This window comes from Nansenia antarctica (genome assembly GCF_963989245.1).
Source record: "Nansenia antarctica genome assembly, chromosome: 9".
NCBI lineage: Eukaryota > Metazoa > Chordata > Actinopteri > Argentiniformes > Microstomatidae > Nansenia > Nansenia antarctica.
The window spans coordinates 31,571,797-31,599,648 of NC_137679.1; the positions used below are offsets into that span (position 1 = coordinate 31,571,797).

Consider the following 27,852-nt stretch of genomic DNA (forward strand, 5'->3'; position numbering starts at 1 on the left):
TGTTTGAACATCAATGCCAAAGGCAATGCACCTCAATCTCTCTCTCTCTCAGAAATATGTCAACCACAGAGCAAAACCCTGACACTGATGGAAGCTACTTTCAGTAGTCTGAGTCAAGTGATAAACAGGGGGAAAATCTAAAATGACATGTTTATGACATTATAATGAGTCAATTGGGATGAATAAGGATTTGAGTACAGATATTGTGGAAGAAGTCCCATGGATAGGCCCCCAGCTGGATCGATATTAGCCTGGTGAGATGTGAGGCTGATGAGATGTCAGAATAAGAGGCGACTAAATTACACAGTATGTGAACATGTTAAGGGCAGATGGAGAAAGATCTATAGAAACTAGTCGCACACACACAAAGTAACAGATATACAGTTCTCACTGTGATTTGAGAGGGCAGGCCTTTGCAGGGAGCATACAAGGAGCTTCATAGATACTATATACAGTACCTAAAAGAGATGTGTTTATGCTGTATTGGTTGAGTCACCACAAGACTTAAAAGCAATATAAATCTGTGAATAAGTCGCAAGTCTTTAAGATACATTTACATAATAGTTCTTTATTATGAGTGAAATATGACTTTACATTGAATACCACCGAAAAGGCTGGGATCAAAGATAAATAGCGCCTCATTACAAAATGTTGCAATAAATCACAAATCAAACAAACAAAAATAATTAATACTTTTACATTTTAATTTTTTACATAAGTAATATTTACATATTTGTTTTTGCCCTTTTTACTTTTTACATGTATTCAGGAAGAAAACAACATCTGTACCTCTTTCAGTACAAACAACTTCCTTACTTTCAAAGCAGAGGTATAAAACCTATTCTGTATCCTCCTGAGAAGATGCTGGATTATATTCTAGTGCATTTCATCATTATAATTAAGGCTACACAAGGTTTTGTGGACAGGGTCATATAGGCCGATCATCACTCTTGGGAAATTCATTTGTCTTGGCTTGCATCTGTTGTGTGTCTCTTATAGAGAGGTTTCAGCATTGTTCTGTTCTCTTCTGTCTGGTTGGACTATAGAGGCATTCTGTCTTCTCTTTTAGAGGCATTAAGGATTTGTTTAATTTAACACCCAATTACAACTCCTGACAACTTATTTGTTTCCTCAGCCAATTACAAATGCCAGAGGGACGTTAGCTCTTTGATAGAAGGTGTGTGTGTGCATCCACGCTTATTGCACTTATCTACAAATGGCAATGACCTGCATAAAATCCAAGAGAAATTGTCAATTATGCACAGCATGAATTAAGAGGGGGGTGGGGGGAAGCGCTTCCAGCGTTCTTGGAGCGTGACAAAAAAAAGAATGATGCAGTGCCCTCTAGTGGTTGTGACAAGCCGGAACCACAAATTAAGTACTGTAGGTATTCAACTGGATGATATTCCAATCATACAACCCTGAAATGAGGAAACACATTTACTGACCGAATAAGCCTCTTAAGGTCCTTAGTATTGTGGCTGGAGAAAATATGTAAATATGAAATTAAATCCATGGACACAGACAGCAATTTCAGAGCAGAGTATAAAGCAGCACAAAAAAGGGTTAACATGTGAAATAAGAGACGAGGTGAGAATGAGAAATGTATCTTTCATTGGTGCAGTAGTTAGCAGTAGGCCTGCTGACGGTCGCCATTGTTGGGCCAATAATGTTGCTGTGGGTTTTTCTTTAACATGCTTTGAGTAGATACCTGTCCTGCAGGTAAAGGTCTCACCATGGGAATAACAAAAAGAAAGCCCAAATGGGGTTACACTCAGCAGGGGAGTCTCCTGGAGGTAGAAACTGGATGATTTCATCGTTACTCAAGGAATGGAATGAGGAATGGTATCAAACACAAATCATTTCTCATTCCATTCCAATGAGCCCTATCCTCCAATTTCTACCTCTACCAGCCTCCCCTGCACAAGTTCACCCCTTCTGCTCATTCTGTTCTGGAGACAGAAAGTAAAACACTGCAGCTTCTCCATGATTCGCCTGATTCACTTCATCTTCCCGCACTAAACGGGTCATAAGAGACAATTTGGGCTTGTGAAACTACCGCCACCTCATCTTAACATTATAGAGTCTTTGACGAAGGCAATCCACAGGCTTCATAGAGCACATTGATTGTCATTTCAAAGCAATCACTGACATGTAACAGAAATTATTAAAGTGCTCAATGGCATCAAATGTGAATTGTATTGATTTTAACTCTATTGATTGTAAAATATGAAACTTGAAGCAATAGATGAGGAGCCCTCGAGGAGCGTCTTAAATCTCACTCCTATTGAATGGTGAAAACTGAATATGCATTGTTTTGTTTTTTCTTTATTTCTCTCTCTGAGCCCCAACCTCTTAAAGTGTGTCTGTGTGTTAAACTCTTTGCATTCCTCCGTTTTCCCAAGTTTGTGTTCAATAGCTAACAACGTGTATCTATGGAATACAGTTTAGGAAAACATTTAGGAAAACATTTTCAACTCCACTTGGAGTTAGAAGGTATTAGTATGCTACATGAGAGGTAAGGTTTTATGCCAATGAACACAGGAAAGAGTAGATTCAACAGAATGCATAGAAGATGACCACACAGAAGCCCATTCAGAGACAGTTGAGCAGATCAGGCGAACCTTCATCATTGTTGGCAGCAGAATGCACTGAAATGTTTGAATTGAAAACAGCTAGGACGCCGTCCCGTGTGACCTGGTTGTCACACTCATTCTGGTTGAAACAGACAATTTTGTGAGTGGGAAAGAATAAAATCTACTTGTTCGTTTGAGAAATGCTCAGTCCGGTTTCGAGTTCAACACTGTTTCCGATCATCTGTTTCTGGAGCTATTTTGTCTTCATTGCATCCAGCATATATGCACAGTATGTGTGTGACATAAAAGGAGGATCCATTGACAGTCTCTAATCAGGTAATAGACCACAGCGATGAGCGGTGAGATAGACATTTGCACACGGAGCTTATGTTTCATACGAGACCACATGAAAAACCTTAATATCCACTTCTCTTTCGCCACAGGCATGCCAGTGGCGTTTAGGAGGGGTGTGTGTGTGTGCAGCCGCTTATGAGCATGTATGAGCATACATGTATGCGTATGTCTGTGTGTGTGTGGAAGGGGATGGGTGGGGTTGGTCACTTTGGCAACATGGCCTTACATTCAGCTGGTGCTGTAGATTAGAGAGTGGGACTTTACATTGCATTGATAGGTAGGACCAGAGGCCTGTCTTTCAGCAAAAGAAGATCTCTCCGTCTATGGGGGTCTCTGGGAGGTGCTGGGTGTCTGTGGAGAGGAGAGGACCATACTCACATTAATGTCAATCTTTTCACATTTTAGCGGACGCTTTTGTCCAAAGCGACTTGCAATTAGAGATGACATACCTGCTGACAAGGATCCCTGACCTTTCACCTTCTTCTTCTTCTTCTCCTTCTTGTCCTTCTTGGCCAGCTGCATCAGTCTGTTGGGGAGCTGGTTCTGTCTGTCACCGCTGTGCGCCCTCAGGCCCAGCCCCGGGCTCATGTTGAAGGGATTCAGGCTCTTCCCCTTGGCCTTGTTGAGAGAGTCTTTCCTGGGGGGCGAGGAGGAGGACAGCTCCCCCTCTGGTTCCCTCTCCAGGGACGTGCTGCTGGGGAACTTGAGGGAGTCCTCGGACGTGCTAGAGGGGGTCCTGTACATGCGCCTCTGTGGGAGGAACGGCAGAAGGTCGCAGGTTTAAATAAGGAAGGGAGATTTCGGGGAGAGGCTCTTGGCCAGAGTTGATGCTGCACACAATGCATGCTTCAGTGAGTTTTAGTGAGCTGAATAATTGCACTGGATGTTTGATAAAAAAAAAAACGGCCCATTTATATTACAAGGACTTTAAAAACTGAGAACTGAACTCTGCGCTGAGCTGTCAGATCACTGTTTTATTAAAACCTTAAATCATCCAAATCGTTCAACGGTTCTTTCCGTCCATTTCCGCTAGCAGAGCTCGCAGTCACGGTCGGCCTCACCTCAGCCTGCCTGGTGATCTCTATCCTCTCCAACTCCCGGTGCACCTGCTCCCTGTCTCTGTCTAGCTTCCGCTGGGCGTCCCTCAGCCTCTCCAGGTCTCTCTGATAGTCCTCCTTCTTGTTCAGGAGCTCCTGCCTCTCCGTCTCCAGCTCCCTGCGCCTCCTGCCGCTCTCCTCCTCCTGCACGTGGAACAGCACCTCCCTGTCCGTCAGCTGCTGCTCCCTCAGCTCCCACTCCCGCTCGCGCCTCCTCTTGTCCTCGGCGTGGGCCGCCTGCTGCCGCTGCAGCGCCGCCATCTCCTGCCGGTGCTTCTCCAGGCTGCGCTGCTTCTCCTGCTCGATCAGGGAGTTGGGCCGGGAGGACGGACGGGAGGCGGGGCGCTCGCGGTCACGCTGGTCGCGGTCGCTGAGGGCCTGCCGCTGGTCCTCGATGAAGGTGTCCTGCTGAACCACCACCGCCTGCAGGGGAGGAGATCGTTTCGTGATTTAACGACTTGGGGGAGTCGAGAGTTTGAAAGGATGTGCACAGCGTGACAGGCTCAGCAGAGAGACAGAGAAAGAGAGACAGAAAGACAAAGAGGGAGACAGAGACAGAGAGAGAGAGAGAGTGTGAGGAGAGACAGAGAGAGAGTGAGGAGAGACAGAGAGAGAGAGAGAGAGAGAGAGAGAGTGTGCGCATACATACCTGCAATGTGCTCAGGAGGTCATGAAGATGGGTGACACTATGGAGGACCTGCTGCAAGAGAACACAGGAGATGAGGATGGCCAACGAAAGCATTGAAATCATTCCCCAGTTCAGCTGAGTGGTGTGTCTGTCTGGGCTCGGAGCCTTACCTCACTGTTCCTCTTGAGCAGCAGCAGCAGGTTGGCATGGCCTCCCTGGGGAGAACACACAGAGCTGAAGGATTACTGAGGAGCACACTCTGGATGTGTGTGTGTGTGTGTGTGTGTGTGTGTGTGTGTGTGTGTGTGTGTTGGTTGGAGCTAACCGCCAGAGCAGCAACAGCCATTACTTGTATTAGAAAGCAGAGGGACTACTGCCAGGCAGCCAGAGAGCCCTACAGTAGCTACACCTAATGGAGCACCATTTATTTCCATCCTCTATTGAATTCTTACACAACTAATGGCTTCCATTAGCAATGGGACCTGGCAGGAAGAATCAGGGGGCTAATTCATATGAGGACCAGCTAAATTCATCTTAATTGTGGCGTTGCTGTACATGCAGATCCACCACGGTGACCCACATGGCCACAGGCATGTATCATACACAAATACAAATAAAAATCTAACTAGAAATTTATTTTTACCGTTTACAGGTCTATGACTGCTCGTGGCGCTTATTCCTATAGAAAAATCATACTCGACTGCAATGATTGTGATGGACAGTTGATTCACTTTCCTTAGACAAATGTACTTAATGTAAATGGCTGTGGATAAGAGTGTGTGCTAAATGACTCATGTAATGTCAATACATAATGTCAGTGTTGAGAAAGCCAGTGTTTGTTTAATGAGTACAGTAGGTCACGTACCTTCTTTAGTATGCTGTCTGACTCTGTCCTTCTGAGGTCTGCCGAGTCCTCTCCCTCCTCCTTGTCCCCATCTAGCATTGATAAAACACTCCTGAGTGAATTAACTGTCAATGGCAGAGAGAAGATCACATCTCACAGACTCACATTGACAACTGAGAACCAGATGTGTTATACTGTAGCAGGGTTCCTACAAGTTTCAACAAGTCAAATTTAAGACCTTTTTAGACCTCTTTGAATAGAAATGTTGACCTATTCGCGACACCATATGACAGCTTTTTGTTATCCTCGAGGTGATGAAATTAAGGATTTCACTGTCATACAGACAAAAAAGGAAGCCAATTGGCATTTCTTTGGTTCCAGCTTGATTCATTTCCGCGTAAATAGATGTGGTCGGACTGATTTCTTTGCAGGATCTCATTTTTAAGACCTAGCACCTCTTTTATAGACAGAATAACTGGAATTTAAGACCATTTTAGGCCTTCGAAATTTGCTTGCTGGATTTGATACTTAAAGGCCTTTTAAGACCAGCGCGGGAACCCTGTGTAGGCTTTATAAAATAAAAACAAAACAGGATGAGAAGAGGCCCAATATGTACTGTAGGCCTTGGGATATAACTATGATTTAACTAGCTCCCAGACACGTCTGCCTGGCTCTCAGTCCTTGAGAGTCTGAGACAGGGAGGTTTGTTTTTCTTACTCTTGGAGATGTTTATCTGGTGGCTGTCGAAGCCTCCGAAGGTCTCGGCCCTGCGCGGTAGACACACTGGCCCCACCGAGCCTCCTGCTTCTGGGACACACACCACCTGCTGCCCCACCGCCCCGCCCAGCCCGCCGTTCACCAGCGTCTGCAATGTCTCCACTGTCACACACACACACGCGGGCGCATACACAACACACACACACACACACACACACACACACACATAGACACACAAAGACACACACACCCACACCCACACACAAAGAGACAGACACAGGGCATGTCAGTAACCAAATTACAATAATTATATTACAGACAGAGTCCAGAAGACAAACATGGGTGGTAATAACTGTATCTTTAAGGCACAGGGAAAACAGTGTTTAAGAGGCTTATTTAGACGTATACTGTAACTATCTGAATCAGCCCACAACAAGGCGTCTTACAGCAGTTAACGAGAGCATCTGTGTGTAGGCTCTGTCCTCTACTAGGAACTCATCATGGGGAAACAATATACTGTACACCCACACCTGACTGTGAACGATAGAAGAAATCCTTGGAGATTCAGTGCGAGTGTGATTGTAGATTCACCACATGCAACAGCACAACTACAGTACTGCATAAGCAGTGTTTAGCATACATAGACGAGACTGTGGCGGGCCGCCATAGTCTAATTTGTCCTGCCATAGTCTCATAACGAGCCAAATGTATTTTTAGCTCCGTTTTCATTTTTCAGAGCTGCTCGCGCTGTCGCGGAAAGTGTTTGAGCAGGTTCGCGGAACGGCCAGAGCTAGGGCCACACTACCCCCCCCCCACCCCGTTCTCCACGTGCCCCCCCACACCCCGCACCCCTCTGTCCACAATTTCTCCCCGGACTTTGTTTTTCTTTTTTAATACATGGACCATGTGCCTCAGTCTCACAAAATCCTGTGGGAAACACTGCCCCCCCTGCCTCCCTACACACATACACACACACACCCCTCCCCCCCTGTTCCCCAGGGCTCCTCACCTTCCTGGAGGGCGTCCTTCATGAGGGGTTCTCCCTTCGGCACGTCCTCACTGCTGGCCCTGAACAGGGCCGTGGTCCCAGGTCCCTGGTCCTCCTCACACTCACACATGTCCCTGAACACCTTCATCTTCTCCTCCAGCAGAGCCACAATCTGCTCGTCCTTCTTCCTCAACATGTCTGGGGAGGAAGAGGAGGGGACCTCGGTCAGTCATGTGACGTCGTCGTCGTCCCCTTCGATGGTATACAAATACATATATACACACACACACTCACACACACAAACAAACATGTTCACACACACACACACACACACACACACACAAACAAACATGTTCACACACACACACACAAACAAACAAACACGTTCACGCACACACACACAAACAAATGTGCTCACACACACACACGCACAGACAGACAGACAGACAGACTGTCTGACAGACACACACACACACACACACACACACACAGACACACAGACACACAGACACACACACAGCAAGGGCGTCTCCTCACTCACCTCTCATCTCCTTCGCTTTCGTCTCCATCAGCCTCTTGTCCTCCTCCGTCTCACTGGGGATCCCTTCATCCTCATCCTTCTCTCTGTAAACCCAACCTACAGTTACTACTACAGTACAACAATACACTCCACACACGCACACACACACACGCACATTCTCACGTCCGCATCCTACAGAAGCCATCTGCCACTGCCCCCGAGGTAGCACACAGCAGCTAGCAGCGGCAGCCACAGGGACCCAGAGTCTATAGCCTGAGGAAGCCTATAGCTGACAGTACCTAGAGCACAGTGACTGTTACAGCCTGCCAGCTGGAGGAGGGAGGGGTAAATACCTATCCTCCGGCTGCCGTCCCCGGCCGGGCTGCCTGGAGGGGAATAATCCTCAGGTTAGGTTCAGAGGCCTGTCCTTTAGGCAGATAGATTAGAGCCTACCAGGACATCTCCAGGCACAGCTAGCGAAACCCCCAGAGGTCCGTGGGGGAAGAGGCTAACAACAGACGCTCAGGGCTCTGGGCTCGGCTGGCTGGGTCTGGGGGGAAGGTGGGGAGGAGGGGGGGACTCACATGGACTGCATGGTGTCCTGTATGAGCTGCATCCAGGTGTTGCGTTCGTCCTTGGTGCTGGCGTGGACCTCCACCATCTCTGGCTTCTCGATGCCGGCGGTGATCAGGAACAGGCCCCGCTCCTCGTTGGCCACCTCGCGCACGATCAGCTTCTGGAGGGAGATGACCGTGGAGCGCTGGTCCTGCCGGGGGGGCGGAAGGAGGGAGAGGGAGAGAGGGAGAGGGGGAGGGGGAAAAGAGGTGTGGAAGGTAGAAGGAGGGAGAGGAAGAGAGGGGAGGGGAAACGAGGTAGGGCAGATAGGGAGAGGGAGGGCGGGAAGGAAAAAGGGGAGGGGAAAAGGGTGTGGCAGATAGAAAGAGACAGGAGAGAGAGATTGACAGAGAGAGAGAGAGAGAAGTCTAATATCAGGACCAGTATCATGTCATTCACCTTTCAAGACAGCTCAAGTTCTACAACTTAACACTACAACAGCCGTGCCTATTTTACCTACTATTAGAGCCTAGTCTTTAGAATTGGAAGCTGCTACTTACACACAAAGACCACTAGTTGGCGCGTCTTGTAAATGAGCCTGCCTCCTACACAGAAAAACTGCAAAATAGCTTTATACTAGCTTATCCTGATGTGATTTTGAAAATGTAAGGATACTGGGTGGTAGAACGCACATATCTAGGAAAAGTAATGAAAGGAGGATCCTGAAATTTGATAAAAGTGATATATATATATTAGATTTTTTTTTACACCCATGGCTGTGCTATTGTTAATTACATCAGTCAATGTACCTTAGCCAATAGTAAGTAATCGATTTTTACACTAATATGTATTGTCAGGGTATATACAGGAATATTGAGGTTAATTTCAATACCTTTCTAAGACTTTTGTCAAGACCTTGTCAATATTTTTCCAAACCTCACCGCCACTTCGAGCTGTAACCGTTTACATCAGTGACACCTTTAACTTAACAGTTTTAGTTTGCAATAGACTAGACCACTATCATACAACAGAATTTCCGGTTCATCTTTGTTTTTTAATAAAACTAATAAATTCACAAACTTTTACTAAAAGTTTTTTGGACAGAGTCTATTTCAGAAAAATACCTACAAAATTCAAGACCTCATAAAATCGTGATAAGACTTTTTAATACTTATTAAGGGTCTTGATTTTCCCAAAATTGATTCATCAACTTTTAATACTTTTCAAGACACCGCGGATACCCTGATTGTATACTACAATGGTAAATCATATCATCATCTATAATCTACTGTGTATTACAAAAAATGGAAACAGCTTCCCAATAAAATTTCACTTCAAAAAACATAATTTCCATATCTACAGATCTCTGGTATATTTATAGAATCACGTCTCTCCTCCAAAGATATCTGGCCAACGTAACAGATCTTTATCGACCACTCCATGTTTTCCATGATGGACCTGCTTATTACGCAACACAGTCAGAGACCAGCCTCTATTTCCATACAACCAACTCCAACCCCATCAACAATGTAATTGCCCTACGCACGGAAAAAACTGCCAGCCCTTGTATAACTGCTGGATCAAATGCCAGGACGCTGCCAAGAGAGTCCCTGAGCCAGCGCCAGCAACGTTACTGCTTTATTACAACCAGCTAGTGGCTCGCAGCATCGTGGCAGGACAACATTAGGCGACGGGTTAGAGAGCGGGCTAACTCGGAGACAGGGTTTAGCAACAGTGGGATAGGAAAATCTGACAGTCCACTCCCACCTCCCACTGACATTGAATGGGCCTTTCATACCAGGCAGGGAGTAGGCAGGAGGGCAGGGTGTTTGAGTGTGTGTGTGTGTGCGTGTGTGTGTGTGTGTGTGTCTGTGTGTGCGTCTGTGTGTGTGTGTGTCTGTGTGTGTGTGTGTGTGTGTGTCTGTGTGTGCGTCTGTGTGTGTGTGCGTCTGTGTGTGTGTGTGTGCGTGTGTGTGTGTGTGTGTGTGTGTGTGTGTGTGTGTGTGTGTGTGTGTGTGTGCGTGTGTGTGTGTGTGTGCGTGTGGTAAATCAATAACATACCAGAGAAGCAAAGACGTATTTCTGGTCTTTCTCCTGAAGGAAGACAAACACATCTGACATGAGGACCGCCTGGACGTCTGGGTAGAGATACGGAGGAAGAGAGGTAGAGGGTTAGACGTTAGAGGAGACGCATACAGTAGATCAACAGCCATTCAAAGGCATCGCAGGACATGACATCACAAATACACAAAGGACATTGTTTAATATGTTTGATGGCACTATTTGTGACTGCCATGACACAGCGAGAACGCATCGACTTTCATTTTGAGATGGGTTAATATTTTCTATTTTAGAGTGAAAGAATCAAAGTTGTGAATGGCTACACCTCCTTCAGGCTACACCTTAACTGTCCGTCCTAAGACCTCTTCATCCCCTCTACAGTTTCTCTACTGTAAATAAAATATATATATTTAAAAAAAACAAAATAATTTTCTAGCATTATGACTGGGCCTCTGCTAAATGCCAAAAATGTAAATGTAAATGAATGAAGGCTCACCCTTGAGTCTCCCCTGGGCGTTCTTCAGCTGCAAAGGGCCGTCGTGTATCAGCCTCCTCCCCCTCACCAGCTCCTCCCGGGCGAACATCTGACCGTTCTTCATCCTCATGATGGACTTGCTGTCCGTCCGGCTGTAGATGTCCTTCAGCCGCCTCTTCTTCTCGTGCTCGTTGACCTTGCTGTCCACCGCCGCGATCACCTCCTTCACCTGCCTCAGAGCCTGGCTCAGCGCCACGTGGTCCTCCTCGTTCTCTGCATGAGATAGACAGATGGATAGATAGAGAGATGGATAAACAGATACAGAGATGGATAAACAGATAGAGAGATAGAGATCAATAAACAGATAGAGAGATAGGTAGATAGACGGCATGGATAGACATTACAGCAGGTCAGACCACAAAAAAACAACAACAAAATAAAGTGACAATTGAATAATAGGCTAAAATAAGAACAGATAAAAATACAAAATAAAGATAGAACAGGAAGAAGGAACAGACAAGAGCAAGCAAACAAGACACATGCAGGCAGGCACACACGCACGCACACACACACGCGCACGCACACGTGCACACGTGCACACGTGCACAAACGCACACACGCACTCACGCACACACACACACACACACACACACACACACACACACAGCACACATCCTGTGTGCTCCTCAGTAATCCGTCAGCTCTGTGTGTTCTCTCCAGGGGGGCATGCCAAGCTGCTGCTCAGTGGAACAGTGAACACAGAACAGTGCCCAGGTAGCCTATAGATAAGACACTGAACCATATAAGACTTGGCGGGGGCAAATTCAACTAAGCAGCACCACTGGAATTAACCCAAATCCATTTCATTCTCTTCATATGAGAACCTTGAGATTATAAACACTTCCACACAGAGAGCCTGTGGAAGCTGCTTACCACACATGTTCACACACACTCCCACACACACACACACACATACATACACACACACACACACACACACACACACACACACACACACACACACACACACAGAAAGGCCAGGCCACAAAGCAGGGGTCCATCCAGGGGACAGCAGGTCTACAGTATGACAGACTGCCTCTCTCTCCCCCTCTTCTCTAAACAAAGACACGGTGGTTGAGCCTTGAGGTAAAGCCTCAGCCCCAGCCTCAGTCCTAGCCTCAGCCTCAGTCCTAGCCTCAGCCTCAGTCCTAGCCTCAGTCCTAGCCTCAGCCTCAGTCCTAGCCTCAGCCTCAGTCCTAGCCTCAGCCTCAGTCCTAGCCTCAGCCTCAGTCCTAGCCTCAGTCCTAGCCTCAGTCCTAGCCTCAGCCTCAGTCCTAGCCTCAGCCTCAGTCCCAGCCTCAGTCTCAGCCTCAGTCCTAGCCTCAGCCTCAGTCCTAGCCTCAGCCTCAGTCCCAGCCTCAGTCCTAGCCTCAGCCTCAGTCCTAGCCTCAGCCTCAGTCCTAGCCTCAGCCTCAGTCTCAGTGCTAGCCGTGGCCCAGCCGTCTGGCCTGGCAGCAGTACTGTAGCAGCAGCAGCAGCAGCAGCAGTAAGTCCTCTGGCCAGCGCCCAGCTTTCCACAAACACATGGCAGCCAGCAGCAGTGTGAGATTTCACATCATTGTCCTCCTGCTGACTTGTTCTGCAGTGTGTGTGTGTGTGTGAGCATATGTCTGTGTGTGTGTGTGTGTGTGTGTGTGTGTGTGTGTGTGTGTGTGTGTGTGTGTATGTGTGTGTGTGTGTATGTGTGTGTGTTTGTCTGTGTTGTGTGTGCGTGTGTGTGTGTGTGTGTGTGTGTGTTTGTCTGTGTTGTGTGTGCGTGTGTGTGTGTGTGTGTGTGTGTGTGTGTGTATGTGTGTGTGTGTGTGTGTATGTGTGTGTGTGTGTGTGTATGTGTGTGTGTGTGTCTAGCACTAACCTTTGGTGTGCTGCAGTATCCTCTGCATCAGCACTGGGTACTTGGTTATCCTCTGGGTCACTAACAGAATGCACTCTGGGACGCCTAGCCTCCGGACAATGCTGCTGCTCCTCTTTTTCTGAATACAGAACAGCAGAATCCATTAATCCATATTTGCTATGATACTCTACAAGGATTCAGCACCCAAACAGTACTTTCCAATATGATTGTGTGAGCATGTTGTGTGAGCATGTTGTTTCTAGATAGATAGATAGATAGATAGATAGATAGATAGATAGATATATAGCTGGATAGATAGATAGGTACTTTATTGTTCCCCAAGGGGACAATCCGGCGTTTCTATCATTAAAACTATGCAGAACATACAATACAATGTACAATAAGACTAAACAAAGATGTCATACCATAGAGTACATTTAAAACCTGAACTAAAATGAGTAAAATGATTGTTATCTTTATTGCGGAATCTACATTGAAGCGTGAAAAACAAGCGCGGGAGTGACAAAGTGCTTACCTTGATGAAGGCCTGGAAGCGCTTGTCTTTGGTCAGCAGCTCCTTGTAGAAGCTGACGGCTTCGTTGTGGCGGCTGCAGAACCTGCCATAGACCCTCTTCATGCTCTCTGCATTGGACCCTGAGAACTGACCGACCGGACACGAGGCAGCATCAATACACAACTCATAATAATAATAATAATAACCGTAACTGTACATAGCTCATAACTGTATATACCTAACTACTGTACTTGCCATACTGTACCTATCAACAAGCAAAACTATCGTCACGATCGTTGTTTCAACTGGTTTGTATTAGTACCTCATCTCACAGCCACACAAGTGCAAGAGAACGTTCAGCACAATGTACACCTTTAAACCGCAGCCTGCGTTTGACCTCTGACCTGCGAGGACAGGATGTCTCCTATCTTGTTGATGACGACGCCTCCTCCTCCGTCCTCCGCCACCTGCTGGCTCTCCTTCTTCCTCTCCAGGATGCGGGTGAAGAACTGCGTGTGGATGTCCAGCAGCTCGTCCAGGACGGGGAACACCTTCTCCACCGTCTGGCTCTCCAGCTGCACCTCCTTCTGCAGGCCCTTACTGAACACCTCCGACATGATCCGCAAGGTCCGCACGTGGTGCATCTCTGTCTGGATCAGCTCTGGAAACACAGAGAGAAGGGGGGGGGGGGGGGGGGGGGGGGGGGGGGGGGGGATGGGGGGTAGAGGGGGGAGTGTGTGAGATATAGAGGGGGTGTGTGACATACGTCGGTGGTGTGACGCATGTTGACAGTGAGTGAGGAGAGGGGAGGGGGGGTAAAATACTTAATAAACAACTCCCAGGTTTCACTATGTCTATGGTCGTCTCAGCAAAGCCCACTCTGGGGAAACTTGACGTCAAAACGATGCTGCCGTGTTAAAGTAGCGACATGGGGCCGGTGTGTGTTATGATGAGGGTGGACCAGATGGTCCTCCGTTAGGTGTGGGAATACCGTAGATGACGTCTTGTCTCTTGATGACGTCCTTCTTCAGTTGTTTCAGGTACTTCTTCTCGACGGTGATGCTCCAGGAGTCTGACTCCAGCTCCTTCACGTCTGCCTCGAACTCCCCCATCAGCTGGCTGTCAATCATCTCTGTCCCTGCATCGAACATCACACACGTACACACACACACCGCTCAATATCCCACTGACATTCTCCAGATCGAATTTCATAAGTGTTAGGACACATCCCCAATAAAACTCTATTTTGTGTATTTTTTTCGTTCATCAAAGAAATTGACTGGTGCTCTCATGCACACACACACATGCATGCGCACACCCACACCCACACCCACACACACACACACACACACCACAAACACGCATACACACACACACACACACACACACACACCACAAACACGCATACACACACACACAAACACACACACAAATCCTGTCACAAATCCTGTCTGAGAACACAGCTGTTCTCCAGCTGTTGGAAGTATAGCAGGGGGAGAGAGAGAGAGAGAGAGAGCGAGAGAGAGAGTGAGAGAGTGAGAGAGAGAGAGAGTGAGAGAGAGAGAGAGAGAGAGAGAGAGAGGTAGAGACAGAGAGAGGCTGTGTATAATATATTGAGTTTAGCGCAGCAGAAAGCTCCTGACCTTCGTCTGTGAGGGACTCTGTGGACTCATTAACCAGGTTGGTCTTGTGCAGGGAGTCAGTGGACTGGGACAGGTACCTCAGGCCCTTGATAGGCATGTCATCAAACACCGGACTGATGGAGAGACAGACAGACAGACAGATAGACAGACAGAGAGATAGACAGTCAGACAGACAGACAGACAGTCATTCAGTCAGTCATACAGACATTGAAGTTTACAGTTCACAATTCTCTTGAAGGACATAATTTCTCAAATAAAATTCATCAATGAACCATACAGTATCTCCTCTTTTTCCTCATCATGCTACTTTCATTTTAACTGGGTTTGTAAAACGGAGGTTCTGTTAGACCACAGCGGCAGTGTCTCACCCAGCGATGTTGCTGATGGAGATACTCTTAGACAGGTTGCTGCCGTGGAAGGGCATGATGCTGGTGTGTCTCCTGGAAGGGATGCCCAGGGAGTGCTCATCTGGAGACAAGATGGCTGACCGCGGCCGCTCTCGCAACACAGTGGCTGGAACCAGACACAAAAACACATCATTCAGACATGGCCGTGGGGGGGGTTGTATTAAAACTGGTGAAGATACTGTTTGAATAAAAGAGAGTAAAGAGTTCAGATACTCATACATTTAGTTCTCAAGGTGACTACTGGAACAGTGTTTGAATCTGGTATCGCAAACTGTTGTTTGGAGAACTAGAAGAAACGAAAAAAGAGCAGTTTAGTCATGAAAATCAACATCTAACAGAAATACGCACACAGACAGTAGGCAACCCATTCTACTGGGTGGCACATTGTGGTATCATGAATACCTTTGTAATAAAGTTTTTTACCTTCATTTTCACCTTGGCACAAACAGGCAGGTTTTCTCTACAGCCCTTATGAACATGTGCATTGCAGCCTGGAAAAAGTGAAACAACACAACAAACAAACAGAACAAAAAAGTCTAAGTTAGCCAAAGTTAGACTTCTAGTGAATAATTTAACAGGGGGCAAGTCCTCTAAAGATCTGTCTACTTCTGTATTCTGCACTTCGACTAGAAAGTTAGCTCTGGTCTCCGGAGCCAGCCAGGAAACTCCACCAAGCCCAGTAATAAAAACCAGACTGTCAGCTGACTACACATGAGAGAGAGGAAGGCTGGGGGAGAGTGATGCAACGCAGGGTAATACTGCTAAAACTGGCCTTTCCTATTGGCTGTGTCTTCCATACCTAATAAATACACAACAATAAAAACATAGTTTGCATGCAAACACTCACGCAAAGGAAATAACATTGAACAAAAATAATTATTCACATTCCATGCACGAACACACAAAACTAGGTGCATCTAAAAAATAGTAGGAACTTCCCTTGCGTATAATGGTTCTGACTAAAAATCATTGACTTCTGTCTCCAAAATCACCATCGAGTTGGGCCTAGCATTGCAATCCTAACGCCCAGAATACCAAATACACCCCCAACTGCCTGCATCTCAGCCCACAATACAAAACAGATTGTCTCTATACACAACAAGATGTATTTATTCAGTAAATGGGCCATAAAAATGGTCCATAGCAGATGCTGCTCCGAGGCTGTAGCTTGTCAAAGGGGAAGTAAGGAAGGGTGCTGTGATCCATTGCAGTAATGGTTTCCCCTTTTCAGTTTTGCTGGGGCAATGCCAGGACTTGTGCAATAAACAACATCCTCTTTAGGGTGCTGTTACACACACACAGACACGCACATGCACACACACACACACACACACACACACACACACACACACACACACACACACACACACACACACTGTTTTACAATGGTTCACTGTGAATGGTCTGTCCCACACATCAGGCATTATGGTCAGCAATTAAACAGCCTATGCTACAGCACAGTACAGTATGGGAGGTTACAGTGGGCCCATTGTACGATGTAAGAAGAGAGCTGAGCTGGATAGGCTAATCTAAATGGTAGGTAGTTGTTTTCTAGGTGTTTTATATGTTGTCAGTAGAGCATTGTCTTACTGGTGCAGAGGAAGGCTTCCTTAGTGTTGATAGCTTTGTTGCATTGGTGGCAGGGGGCAGCATGGGCGGAGTTGACAGTAGTGAACTGATGTCCATTCAAGGTCCTCTTCTCCCACTCCTTGGCCTCCCTGTCTTTATCTCTGCTCTTCTCTCGGTCCTTTTCCTGCAGTGAACAAAAGCAGTGATTATTGTCGGAGCAGAAACAACCGGAGCGAGAAGAGGGGAGTCATGCCCTCACAGTTCCTCTCCTCCTCTCCCTTCACTCTCCATTGAACAGTGTTTTTCTCTTTTCATGTTTTCAGTCTTTTTCCCTGTAAAGTGCGGCTTTGAAATGCCATTGTTGTTGTTTGGTTTGATCTGGTTTGGGTTGACAGCCAGTGATCTGCTGTCGAAGGTGATGCTGCCATGCTGGCTCCGTTAGGCTGTAGCGGGCCACATGAAGCCCAGTTATATGTCGTTGGCCATGGGAAACGTAGTCAAATTCATTACGAGCATAGGATATATGATACATATGATATATGTCATTTAGCTGACGCTTTTATCCAAAGCGACTTACATTGCAGTGAGTGCATACATTTGTCGGTATATATGGTCCCAGCTGGAATTGAACCCACAACCTAAGCATTGTTAGTGCCATGCTCTACCAGCATAAAACATGCATGATTAAATCTACAGAATATCTTCCCTAAGAAAAAAAAAGTCATAGGATACAGGAAGTAAAAGGTAATTGGACCAAAGCAATAGGCCATAAAAAAGTAACAGGACATAGTCGGTTCATGGAGATATACAACACGGATTTCCTTATCTGTACAAAAAGAGTATATATATATACATCTCTAGTGTGCATGTTTAAAAGTTCACCATCAGTACACTGAGCTGAATCCAGTGTTCAGTAGGGTGCAGACTGAAGAAAATAGCCCATGATTCTCATGATCATGATGATGCTCCACCCAAACCCAAAGGAAATGTTAAAAAACGGAGTTTCCACATATTTAACTGGTAAGCAAACCCAGGGCCTCTTAGTTTGACAGGACCGCAACGCTCATACAAATTAATGCTCATTTAATTATAAATACATATACTGAACCATAAGGTCTTCTTGACCACAGAAAGACCACATATAGGACCATTGTGACCACGTTCTTATTTGGTTTACAGCTACTTCCTGTTATTTAAGCCTACATTGAAACACACAGTTATGAGCTCTTCAAATTTCAATCCAATTGTTTCAACAACTTTTCAAGTACTCCAAGCGTGTTCCAAAACAACTGTTACTTGAGAAAAAAAGAAAAAAAGAAACCGAGAACCCTGAAAAATCATCAGCAAATTTGGTAAGTTAACAATTCTACGATGTTGGATGAGGAATTTCGATTGCTTATGACAGCATAAACAACCGATTAAAAAGCACAAAAACAGACAAAAATAGAGAGACATAAAAGGCAATGTTTTCCACACAGGCACTAGGAGAAACAGGATCACGCTGCTGATGCCTTACAGAGCTGCTGGTAACAGACCACACAGTGGTCCGTTGGCCTTACCCTACCTCATGGCCTCTGACCCCCTTCAACTTCTTGGAGAGACTGCGGCCATCAAAGAACCTTCGATACAGCATGGCTGTCTGGAGAGCAGAGTACTAGGCTTCTTGAGCGCCGGCTGAACTGAGCTCTCCACCACACTTCTGTAGTTCCCAGTAAAGTAGCAGTAGACAGTTGGTTCAGGAAGTGACTGCCTGACTGACTGTGTACAGGGGGTGCTGTTTCTGCCTGGCCCCCTATCTCCAGTACACACTGCGCAGCACAGAGAAACAGGCTACACAACCCCCTTTTTGAAGCTCGGATATTCTTGCACATGTGTGCATATTATTGTATTCATATATTATTAACTACTTGCACTCTACTGGATTACTATTGTACTGTATTATATTGCCTTTCATCCCATTGTACTTTGCACAGCATCTGTGCACTATCGAAGCCACTGCAGCCACTTCCATCACTTTTCCATTCACTTATTATTTTATTACTGTAGTATTACATATTTCACTTGCCAATGTTGAGGAACCAAAGCCAAAGAATTGGACTCTTTTGTGCACTTGTACATTGAGATGTAATAATATTGTTTTAAAAATATGTAATAATTTGATTCTGATTCTGATTCTGATATACAGAGGCTTTAGTGCAAAGAGCAGGAGATTCTAAACTCAACTCTTACAGGGCACAGGAAAAGCTTAGGCCTCTGTCATGGCAACGAAGCCCTTGAATCTTTCCTAGACAGACAAAATCAGCACAATGGTTGGTGCCCGGGGTCTGTTTCGTACTGTGGAGGCTTTACTAGCACTTTAAAATCAGACTGCTGAGGTCAGAGAAGAGGATGAAACCACAGCGTGAGTCATCTTCCTGTTCTGCTTCCCTTATGGCTCAGAGACAGCTCCGCTATCTCAACCTCCGCTTCTCTACAGCCTCTCCACAGCTCGTCACACTCAACTACATGGAGCGTTCAAGATTATATCGCCATCGCCTGATACCAACTCGATAACCTTAATTGTTCTAATTTAGGGACATTTTAGGAACACTGGGGTGAAATTAGAAAACACTCGGCTGATTGGGTTTATCTTCAAGCTGTTACTATCCCGGAGAATGATCAGATAGCAACTAATTTAAAACAAGAGGCGTCAATGGCCTCATCGGGACACTTTCAACCTCATATTCATTATCTCCAGTACCATTCTAGAGTATACTGTATTTGAAAACTGCGATGTAGTCAAAATGAGTAAAAGTGCTATGGAAATTACCCCCTATCATCTCAATTCAGTGATTTTCAGAAACTAGTTTCCAGCCAGTGGGAGCGCATTTGTGGAAGTAGTTCTTTAATATCATTTATAAAAAAATGTTTTACCTAAAATGACATCATAGGGGGCAATTTCCTCACTACAAAACTACCAAACATTATGTAGACACTGGTATGGTGCTGGAGACAGTGAAAATGAGACTAAAATCAGTGATGTGTCCCTGAAGAATGACTGACTGAAAAACGCTACAGAATTGCAACACAGTCTATCTTCAACAGAAGAGTGAAAAGCGCTGACAGCTTGGATTCCATCCTGAAACATCACCTCATCAAAACCAGCCAGAGTGTCATAACAAACACAGCTACGCTGGCCTCAGTTGAACTCACCCGGGTCTTCCTGTACATCTTGCTCTTGAGGTAGCTGAAGGTGCGGCTGACCTTCGTCCCACTCTTGCCCTCGTTGTCGCTCCTCAGAGGCCCTGGCTCTTCCTCAGATATACTGACACACACACACACACACACACACGCTTTTAACAATGACTTACTGTATATATCAGATATACTGACACACAGAGACGGATGCTTTTGAACAGAGAGGTGAGTTCACTATGACCACAGGCAGTGATAAACAACAGACTTAAAGAGAGATGCAGAAGGCCTCACCTGTAGGCCAGAGATCCAGAGGCACTGGAGAATGACCTCATACCTGGAGAGAAACGTCAAGAGAGATGAGCACAACAAGGTTCCATTCCTCTCTTGTCTTATAATCAGGAACAACTTGGATTATTATCTCTGTTAATGGGAAGGCATATTTTAGCAGGGCAAGTCGTTTTCCAGATGTTGGTTTGGAGCTCTTTCAAGGTCTCCCTCTCCCTACTTTTCATCATGGTGGTTTAGCTTGAATGCACAGTAAATACATGAAGTACTGCAACTCTCCCCACATACTATAATCAAAAGTACATTTACGTAATATGCTTTCCAAATAATCACTACAGTATCTGAATCTGTTCGGTATCAACAAGACTAAAGACATCCACAGAACCAGGCCATAAAACCAGAATCTTCTCAAGACGCCTTCTGCCAAATATTCAGAGTTACACTTAAATATGCAAAGCATTGTTGAGCTGCTTTCTTTGGACTGTAAATCGATCCAGAAGAGGATAAGGAGGAGACAGAATTTGGCCAGTCTGTGTTGGTAGCAACACTGCCAAGGAGACAGAAAACACTTCAGGAAACATTTCACTAAAACTAAAATGTTGATCTCAGATCAGATAAGAACGAATGGGTCTGGTCTTCAACAGAAAGCTCAGGAGCTCAGTGGGGGAGGGACACCGAGCCAGAGAGCAATAGAACTGTATATCACCATTAATCTTCTCCATCTTCACTAGTTCTAACAATAGGGCCTGACAAAGGTCTGTGTATAAATGCCTGATGAGGATCAGTGTACAATTTATCAGCAGACTGATAAATTGAATTTATCAGCGCAACAGAATCCTTTTTACTTTTCAACAACAACAACAGTGATCACAATAGGACCCCTGACTTCAGTCAGATGAAGAAAACACATCATTTCATTAATTTTCACTGACTCTCTAGTCAATTTGTAATAACTGTATAATAACTATGTGTAATAACGGCGGGAGAGTTCTTACAACCTGGGGGCTTCTGGGTATCTACCGGGGGCTAGTTCTGTAGTGTTCTGTACTTACTCAAAGTGTTCTCCTCATCACTGGATGAAGAGTCCACAGAAAGGATAGTTTTACATTTGGGGAGGATCGGAGAGAGGTTGAAAGACAAGGAGATTTGCCGCCTCTTATGTCGAGCCTTTCTCGCTGGGGGTTCCGGTGGAGGGGCGGGGCACAAAGAAACCAGAGCATGCATTCAGACTCAGGAACTCCAACACCATTCATCTGGTAGGAATACCTTATATTTCACAAGGGGCGGGACACTAACCTAGAGGACTGAGAAGGAAAAAAAAGAAAGGAAAATGGCGCTGACAACGCTTTGGTTGTCGGTTCGATTCCCGCTGGGACCATTTATACTGAGAGATATATGCACTCACTGCAATATGTAAGTCGCTTTGGATAAAAGCGTCAGCTTAATCACATACAGTATATTATGTGGTCGTCTGTGGCTCAGTTGGTAAAGCATGGCGCTGACAAAGGAGACTAGAGAAGGGTGCAATGGGGTCAATACACACAAGATCACGGCCTGGGAGGAGCTGAGAAGAGGAACAGCCGTAAGGACAGACAGACAGCCTAGGGATAGTGGTGGCCTAGTGGATAGTGAGTTGGAGTGGACAAGGTCATGAGTTCAAATCCCACCGGGTAACACCACCACTAGTGTGCCCTTGAGTAAGGCACTTAGCTCCTGTTAGACTCCCTGTGATCTCTCATGGTAAGTCGTTTTGGATAAAGACGTCTGCTAAATGGTTAAAATGTCAAATGAGACATGGGACATGGGGAAAGACAAGGGACAGGCCTGAGACTCACCATCCAGGTCCCTCTGGCTGATGGCCAGCATGGACACAGACTTGGTGAGGGGCAGAGTCATGGGCGGACAGCTGTGCCGCAAAGGCCGATACCTCCTCGATTTCTGCAAAACAAAACAACTGTGTTATGTCTTCAACTTTCAGACTAACATCCACTGATGAACGGAGACTGAGGCGGAGAAGTGCGTTGCACTGCTCAGGGACAGTATTACCCATAAGGCTTAGCGTTATAACTACAGGAAACTTGCAGGAAAATACCAACAAAAGTTCCAATACATAACAAACCGGTATTGTCATTTCACTATAGGAAGTTCCAATACATAACAAACCGGTATTGTCATTTCACTATAGGAATTATCTGATAAATGACATCAAACGACAGACTGGAGAAACAGCCTCTCAGAGCTGGCTGACGGTGTGGAGCGTACCGTGTCCAGACCACTGCGCTCTCCCAGCTCCGACTCCCGTTCCTCTGTCAGAGAGACCAGGGAGCCTGTCTCCACACTGTGCTGCCGGACCACGCGTGGAGGCAGGGTAGCGGCCCCCTGGGCTGACTTGCCTTTCCCATCATCCCCTTCTGCACTCAGGCCCTCCAGACTGTAACTGTAGGAGAAGGGAGAAGGACATGGTTCAAGGTTCGAGGTTCAAGCTATTGTGCAGGATAAAGCGAGAGGCAATCTGGGGAGGCTGGTGGAGGTGGGGCTCATTGTGATGCAGGGAATGGAATGAGGAATTGTACCAAGTTTGCTACCATTTCTCATTCCATTCCCTCCATTATAATAATAATAAAATAATAATAATAATAATAATACATTAGACTTATATAGCACTTTTCTAGACACTCAAAGACGCTTCACAAACTGAAAAGATTGAGTAGTAAAATAAAAAGAAACAAAAAAATAGATAAAAGAAAGTATAGGGGTCTAATTCATTTTTAGATGACTAAATCTAAATCTAAGTGTCTTAAGATAATGAGCCCGTCCTCTGATTTCTGTCTCCACCAGCCTCCCCTGGAGACAATAGTATCAAGGTGGACAGAGACTATAAGGCGATGACTGAGCCCGTCTCTCTAGCGATAGTGGGTAAATATCTATTACTCTGCCCAGTATTCTATCATTCTCTCTTCCTCTCTCTCCCCCTACCCCCTCTCCCTCTCCCTCCGTCTATCCCTCAATCTCTCCATCCCTCACTCCCTCTCTGTCTCTCTCAGCTTTAACTGCTGTGTGCTTAAGCAGTCTGATAAATCATTTCTCTCCCCTCTCCAGGAGGGAGATTTACAGTTAATGACTGTCACAAGTGACTTCCAACGTCAACATCAATTCCAAGGCATCAGCATACAGCACTGTATGAACATCAGAGGAAAGATTTACAACGGTAATTACATTGATCTCCTACTGTAAATAAGGGCTTTGAATATAACGGGACCCCATTATGTAAGTCTATAGGTATGGAGATGAGGAGACAGAACGGAAGAGTGGGAGAGATGTGCAATGAGATTCAAATTCAGAGATTTTGACATGATGGATTTTATGCTACCACTATAACTCTCGAGCTCATCCGAAAGCATTTTCTCGTCGGTAAATAACAGCGAATGATGACTGAACGAGATGACACAGTAGCACCACTCACCTGGCCTCTGGCTCGCTCACGTAGATTACTATACTGGTCATTCTAGGCAGCCGTTAATTAACTCTCACATTATTTCAGAAGGTCTACGGCGGTATGTATTTAGCAATGCGGTTCGTGCTGCTGTAATGTACAGTTAGCGTCTAATGGAGAGTTGAGGAGCTGAGCGAAGCAAGAAGGAAAGGGCATAGGTAAACAAAAAGGGAGCCTCTCTCACACACACACACACTCTCTCTCTCTCTTACACAAAGAAACTATGCAAATCTGGGAGCATGCAAAGTGTCTCATTCAAAGAGGGTGGTTGTGTCGTTTGCCAGGCATTACCCAGACAAGGACACAGACACATACACACAGAAACACACACACACACACACACACATACACACACACACAGACACGTACGCACATACACACAGACACGCACGCTCATACACACAGACACGCACGCACGCACGCACGCACACACACACACACACACACATAGACACGCACACACACACACACAGACACACTGACACACACACACACAGTACCTTAGACAACTAATCACATCCAGGCCTGGACTGAGGGGAGCTTCAGGGGGACACCAGCTCATACTGACAGGGCAGGAAGCAGGCGGAGGAGGAGGGGGTGAGGTGGGAGGGGGTGAGGTGGGAGGGGGTGAGGTGGAGGTGGAGAGGGACAGGGAGATATTGGGATAGGTAAAATCAATGGCATGGTAGAGAGAGAAAGTTAAGGGTGAAGCATCATTGAATTCCAGCAGGAGGACGCTGTGCTTTTAGTGTCTGTATTTCTACCTGTGTTGTTCTTGAAATGAGGCTTGCCGTTCCTGACGGCTGTTGTACTATTACAGAGATGAATCCATTCATGCAATGTCAATCCAATGTATCTACACATTATATAAGTACCTTCTCCTATGAAATGTCGACTTCCCTTCGCCAGGACTCCGTATAGAACTGAAAAGGATGGAGGAGAAAATGATGAGTGAAGCACGAGAGACACGAGAGATGAAATGAATCCCTGAGATGTGTAGACATGATGAGAAGTCAGCATGCCTGACATCACTGAGTTGACGGACCATCGGTCATGTACAGTAGGAGGGTGGAACAGCTTGGTTTCATGTGATTGTGATCGCTCAGTGAGAAGGAGCAACGAAACAAACAGGGGGAAGTTACAGGGTGACGTTTCATTTCTCTACGCAACCTTCAGCAGACGGCTAAAGCAACCGTTCTCCTACTGGATCAGTGGGAAAAGGTTTATGTACACACCGGATTGTCCCCATACACACACACACGCACACACACACGCACACACGCATACAGACGCACACACACACACACGCGCAAACACACACACAAACACACACACGCACACACACATACAGACGCGCACACACACACACACACACACACACACACACACACACACACACACAGGACAACTGGCAGCACAGCTGTTAGCAGTAGAAGTGGGAGGACAGCTATGCCCAGAGGGGATTAGAGACAACCCTTCAAGTCTGACTACTGACTACTCCCTCAGGCTGGAAAGCAACAGTGCTCCAAAGAGCACAGCTAAGTCTGACTCACTGCAAATCAACAGTAAACAAGGATAACACCAGGGGGGCATTCCATCAACGTCGCTAAAGGAATCCAGGCTTATTTTCGGTAAGTCTCCTGAGACTTCCTGAGATTTTCTTTTATTCATCTTTGCGAAAGTTATCAAAATAAGCCTGGATTCTCCTTTAGCGGCGTTCATGGAATACCCCCAGGTGTCTGGATGATAGGTGAGAAGACAATGTTGTACTGTCCTCCCAATTTCACCGCTTTCTCAAATAGCATCTTTGGCGTTGCATGCTCCCCAAGGGTTATCTTATCAACAGAAATGAATGTTATCAACAGAAGTGAATCTGCATCCTCTGGGTGTTTTTGATTTTGTGTGTTTTATATGTTTTTAGGGATAAGCAGGATATGTCGACAGCCGGAATGAAACCGGGGACCCTGCAATGATATGGCACGCGCCTTAGTGTGCTACACCACTTACAGTGTGGGTTGTTTTGAAGAAAATCAAACATGTGTGTACAGAATGCTGTATAGAGCACTTCCCCAGACCCCCAGGCCCCCTCCACCGCATCCCACAGGCTCACCTGCGCTGGCTCATCTCCGCCTCTCCCCCTGTGTTCTTCCCGGGACCCCAGCTGTGGCGGCGGAAGGGAGACAGGGAGCGGATGACAGGTGAGCGCCGGGGGACCTCCGTCAGCCTGTCTTTAGCCTCCTCCTCAGTCTGTCCCCCTCCCCCTCCTCCTCCTCCACCTCCTGTAGCTCGTGTCTGCCCGGCCTCCTCAGGGCTCCAGCTCCGGGCCAGGCGGTCGCGGTGGTCCCTGCCCAGGCCCGGGCCCTCTACACAGCTCTCGGGGCTGGAGCTGGCCAGGCCCACGCTGGCTGCGTCGTCTGTGGAGGAGCAGGACACAGACACCTCGCTGGTGCTGTCGCCCCCGGTCACTGGGTCATCGCCCTGGGGACGGGAGGAACACAGGAGTGTTAGACTCATGAGAGAGAGAGAGAGAGAGAGAGAGAGAGAGAGAGAGAGAGAGAGAGAGAGAGAGAGAGAGAGAGAGAGGAGAGAGCGAGAGGGAGAGGGAGAGAGAGAGAGGGGAGCTTTTAGCGATTTCATCGAAACCGACTTCCATTGCAGAGTGCATAAATGTTTCAGTATATATGGTCCCGGTGGAAATTGAACCCACAACCTAAAAGTTGTTAGCACCATGTTCTACGAACTGAGCCACAGAGGAACACGGGGGGGGGGGGGGGGAGAGGGAGAGAGAGAGAGAGAGAGAGCTACTTGCTAGTAGCTTAGTTTTGGTCATGTGATATGTGAACAGTAGAGAAAATCCCACACAACGCAGTAAGCTCAAAAGAAGGTTTTGAAGGTCAAATCGATAATCATGTGTCGATCTTCCTCCTTTTGTTTTGGCGTATGCTCACTTGAAAACTCACCAGTGAATCCCATTAACAGTTACTCATGTGACCTACACCAGGCATGTTGAGAACACAGCTGAATCCTGACACTGTCTGACAAGTCACTCGGGGAGTTGAATCTAGGTAATAATGTTTGATGTTACTGTGATGAAGCATGTCTCGATGCTCCCTGGGAATGGCACACAACCCACCGCACTGAATTACAATGAAGAAGAAACGCTTTCGGTAGAGGATAACGAGTTTATGATGATCTGGGCACAAAGACACACACCAATTAAACGAGCGGAACCTCATGAAAAAGTACATTTCCCGGGGAAAAAGGGTAGTCCTCTGTGGCTCAGTTGGTAGAGCATGGCGCTAACAAATGCTTAGGTTGGGGGTTCGATTCCCGCTGAGACCATATATACTACGGAAAATACATGCACTCACTGCAATGTAAAGGGCTCTGCACACAGCGTGCGATTTCTGTTGCGCGTCAAAGTTCCATTTTGAAGTTTGAATGGAAGTCTATGAGAACATCGCATTTACCCACACACGGCCCCGATTTTAATCGCACGGCGAACATTCGATTCCATTCATTTGACAGTGCGACAAAACTCGCACGCCGTGTGCTTTGTCCCATTCAAAATGAATGGAATCGAATGTTCGCTGTGCGATTAAAATCGGGGCCGTGTGTGGGTAAATGCGATGTTCTCATAGACTTCCATTCAAACTTCAAAATGGAACGTTGACGCGCAACAGAAATCGCACGCTGTGTGCAGAGCCCTTAAGTCGCTTTGGATAAAAGCGACAGCTAAATGGCATATATTAAAATATGTTGACGGTCGTTTTGCCAGTGTGCGAGAAAAGTCTACGGTAGTACACTAACGTTTTTTTGATTTGATTTGATTTATTGCCAAAAATACAAATACATAGGCCAAGCAATGATCCTGCTTGTAATTGTCAGAGATCGAGCGATAAAGTCTGTGACTTGTTTTCACCGTCATCGGTGGAGACACGAATGAATTTGAGGTCTAGACCGATTGCAGAAGTGGCAGGTCTTTAGACATCGTGTGGAGCAATGGTGTGTGGGTTGACAGGAAGGGCATGTTACTCAGGCTTATGTGATCATAT

General features: G+C 46.3%; 1 protein-coding gene across 3 annotated transcripts in view; it reads right to left on the reverse strand.

The window, feature by feature from the left end:
* Positions 1–548: 548 nt before the first annotated feature.
* Positions 549–27,852, reverse strand: part of LOC308164902 (A-kinase anchor protein 13-like) — a 46,431-nt gene continuing 19,127 nt past the window's right edge. The window contains exons 5-32 of one of the 3 annotated variants that reach the window (XM_080538965.1): positions 25,908–26,275; positions 24,673–24,720; positions 24,298–24,360; positions 22,567–22,741; positions 22,140–22,242; positions 20,311–20,353; positions 20,035–20,146; positions 16,864–17,026; positions 15,697–15,764; positions 15,493–15,559; positions 15,235–15,379; positions 14,867–14,979; positions 14,215–14,361; positions 13,628–13,884; positions 13,245–13,370; positions 12,731–12,848; positions 10,837–11,088; positions 10,341–10,417; positions 8,309–8,490; positions 7,746–7,828; positions 7,226–7,402; positions 6,217–6,378; positions 5,521–5,591; positions 4,826–4,870; positions 4,677–4,727; positions 3,992–4,450; positions 3,401–3,680; positions 549–3,281 (exon numbers count right to left, since the gene is read on the reverse strand). In XM_080538965.1, coding sequence (XP_080395091.1) covers positions 3,229–3,281; positions 3,401–3,680; positions 3,992–4,450; positions 4,677–4,727; positions 4,826–4,870; positions 5,521–5,591; positions 6,217–6,378; positions 7,226–7,402; positions 7,746–7,828; positions 8,309–8,490; positions 10,341–10,417; positions 10,837–11,088; positions 12,731–12,848; positions 13,245–13,370; positions 13,628–13,884; positions 14,215–14,361; positions 14,867–14,979; positions 15,235–15,379; positions 15,493–15,559; positions 15,697–15,764; positions 16,864–17,026; positions 20,035–20,146; positions 20,311–20,353; positions 22,140–22,242; positions 22,567–22,741; positions 24,298–24,360; positions 24,673–24,720; positions 25,908–26,275 — 4,008 coding nt within the window. In that variant the 3' untranslated portion in view covers positions 549–3,228. Of the gene's footprint in view, positions 3,282–3,379; positions 3,681–3,991; positions 4,451–4,676; positions 4,728–4,825; positions 4,871–5,520; positions 5,592–6,216; positions 6,379–7,225; positions 7,403–7,745; positions 7,829–8,308; positions 8,491–10,340; positions 10,418–10,836; positions 11,089–12,730; positions 12,849–13,244; positions 13,371–13,627; positions 13,885–14,214; positions 14,362–14,866; positions 14,980–15,234; positions 15,380–15,492; positions 15,560–15,696; positions 15,765–16,863; positions 17,027–20,034; positions 20,147–20,310; positions 20,354–22,139; positions 22,243–22,566; positions 22,742–24,297; positions 24,361–24,672; positions 24,721–25,907; positions 26,276–27,852 lie in introns of all 3 variants that reach the window. The other 2 variants (XM_080538964.1, XM_080538966.1) reach the window with 2 other exon arrangements.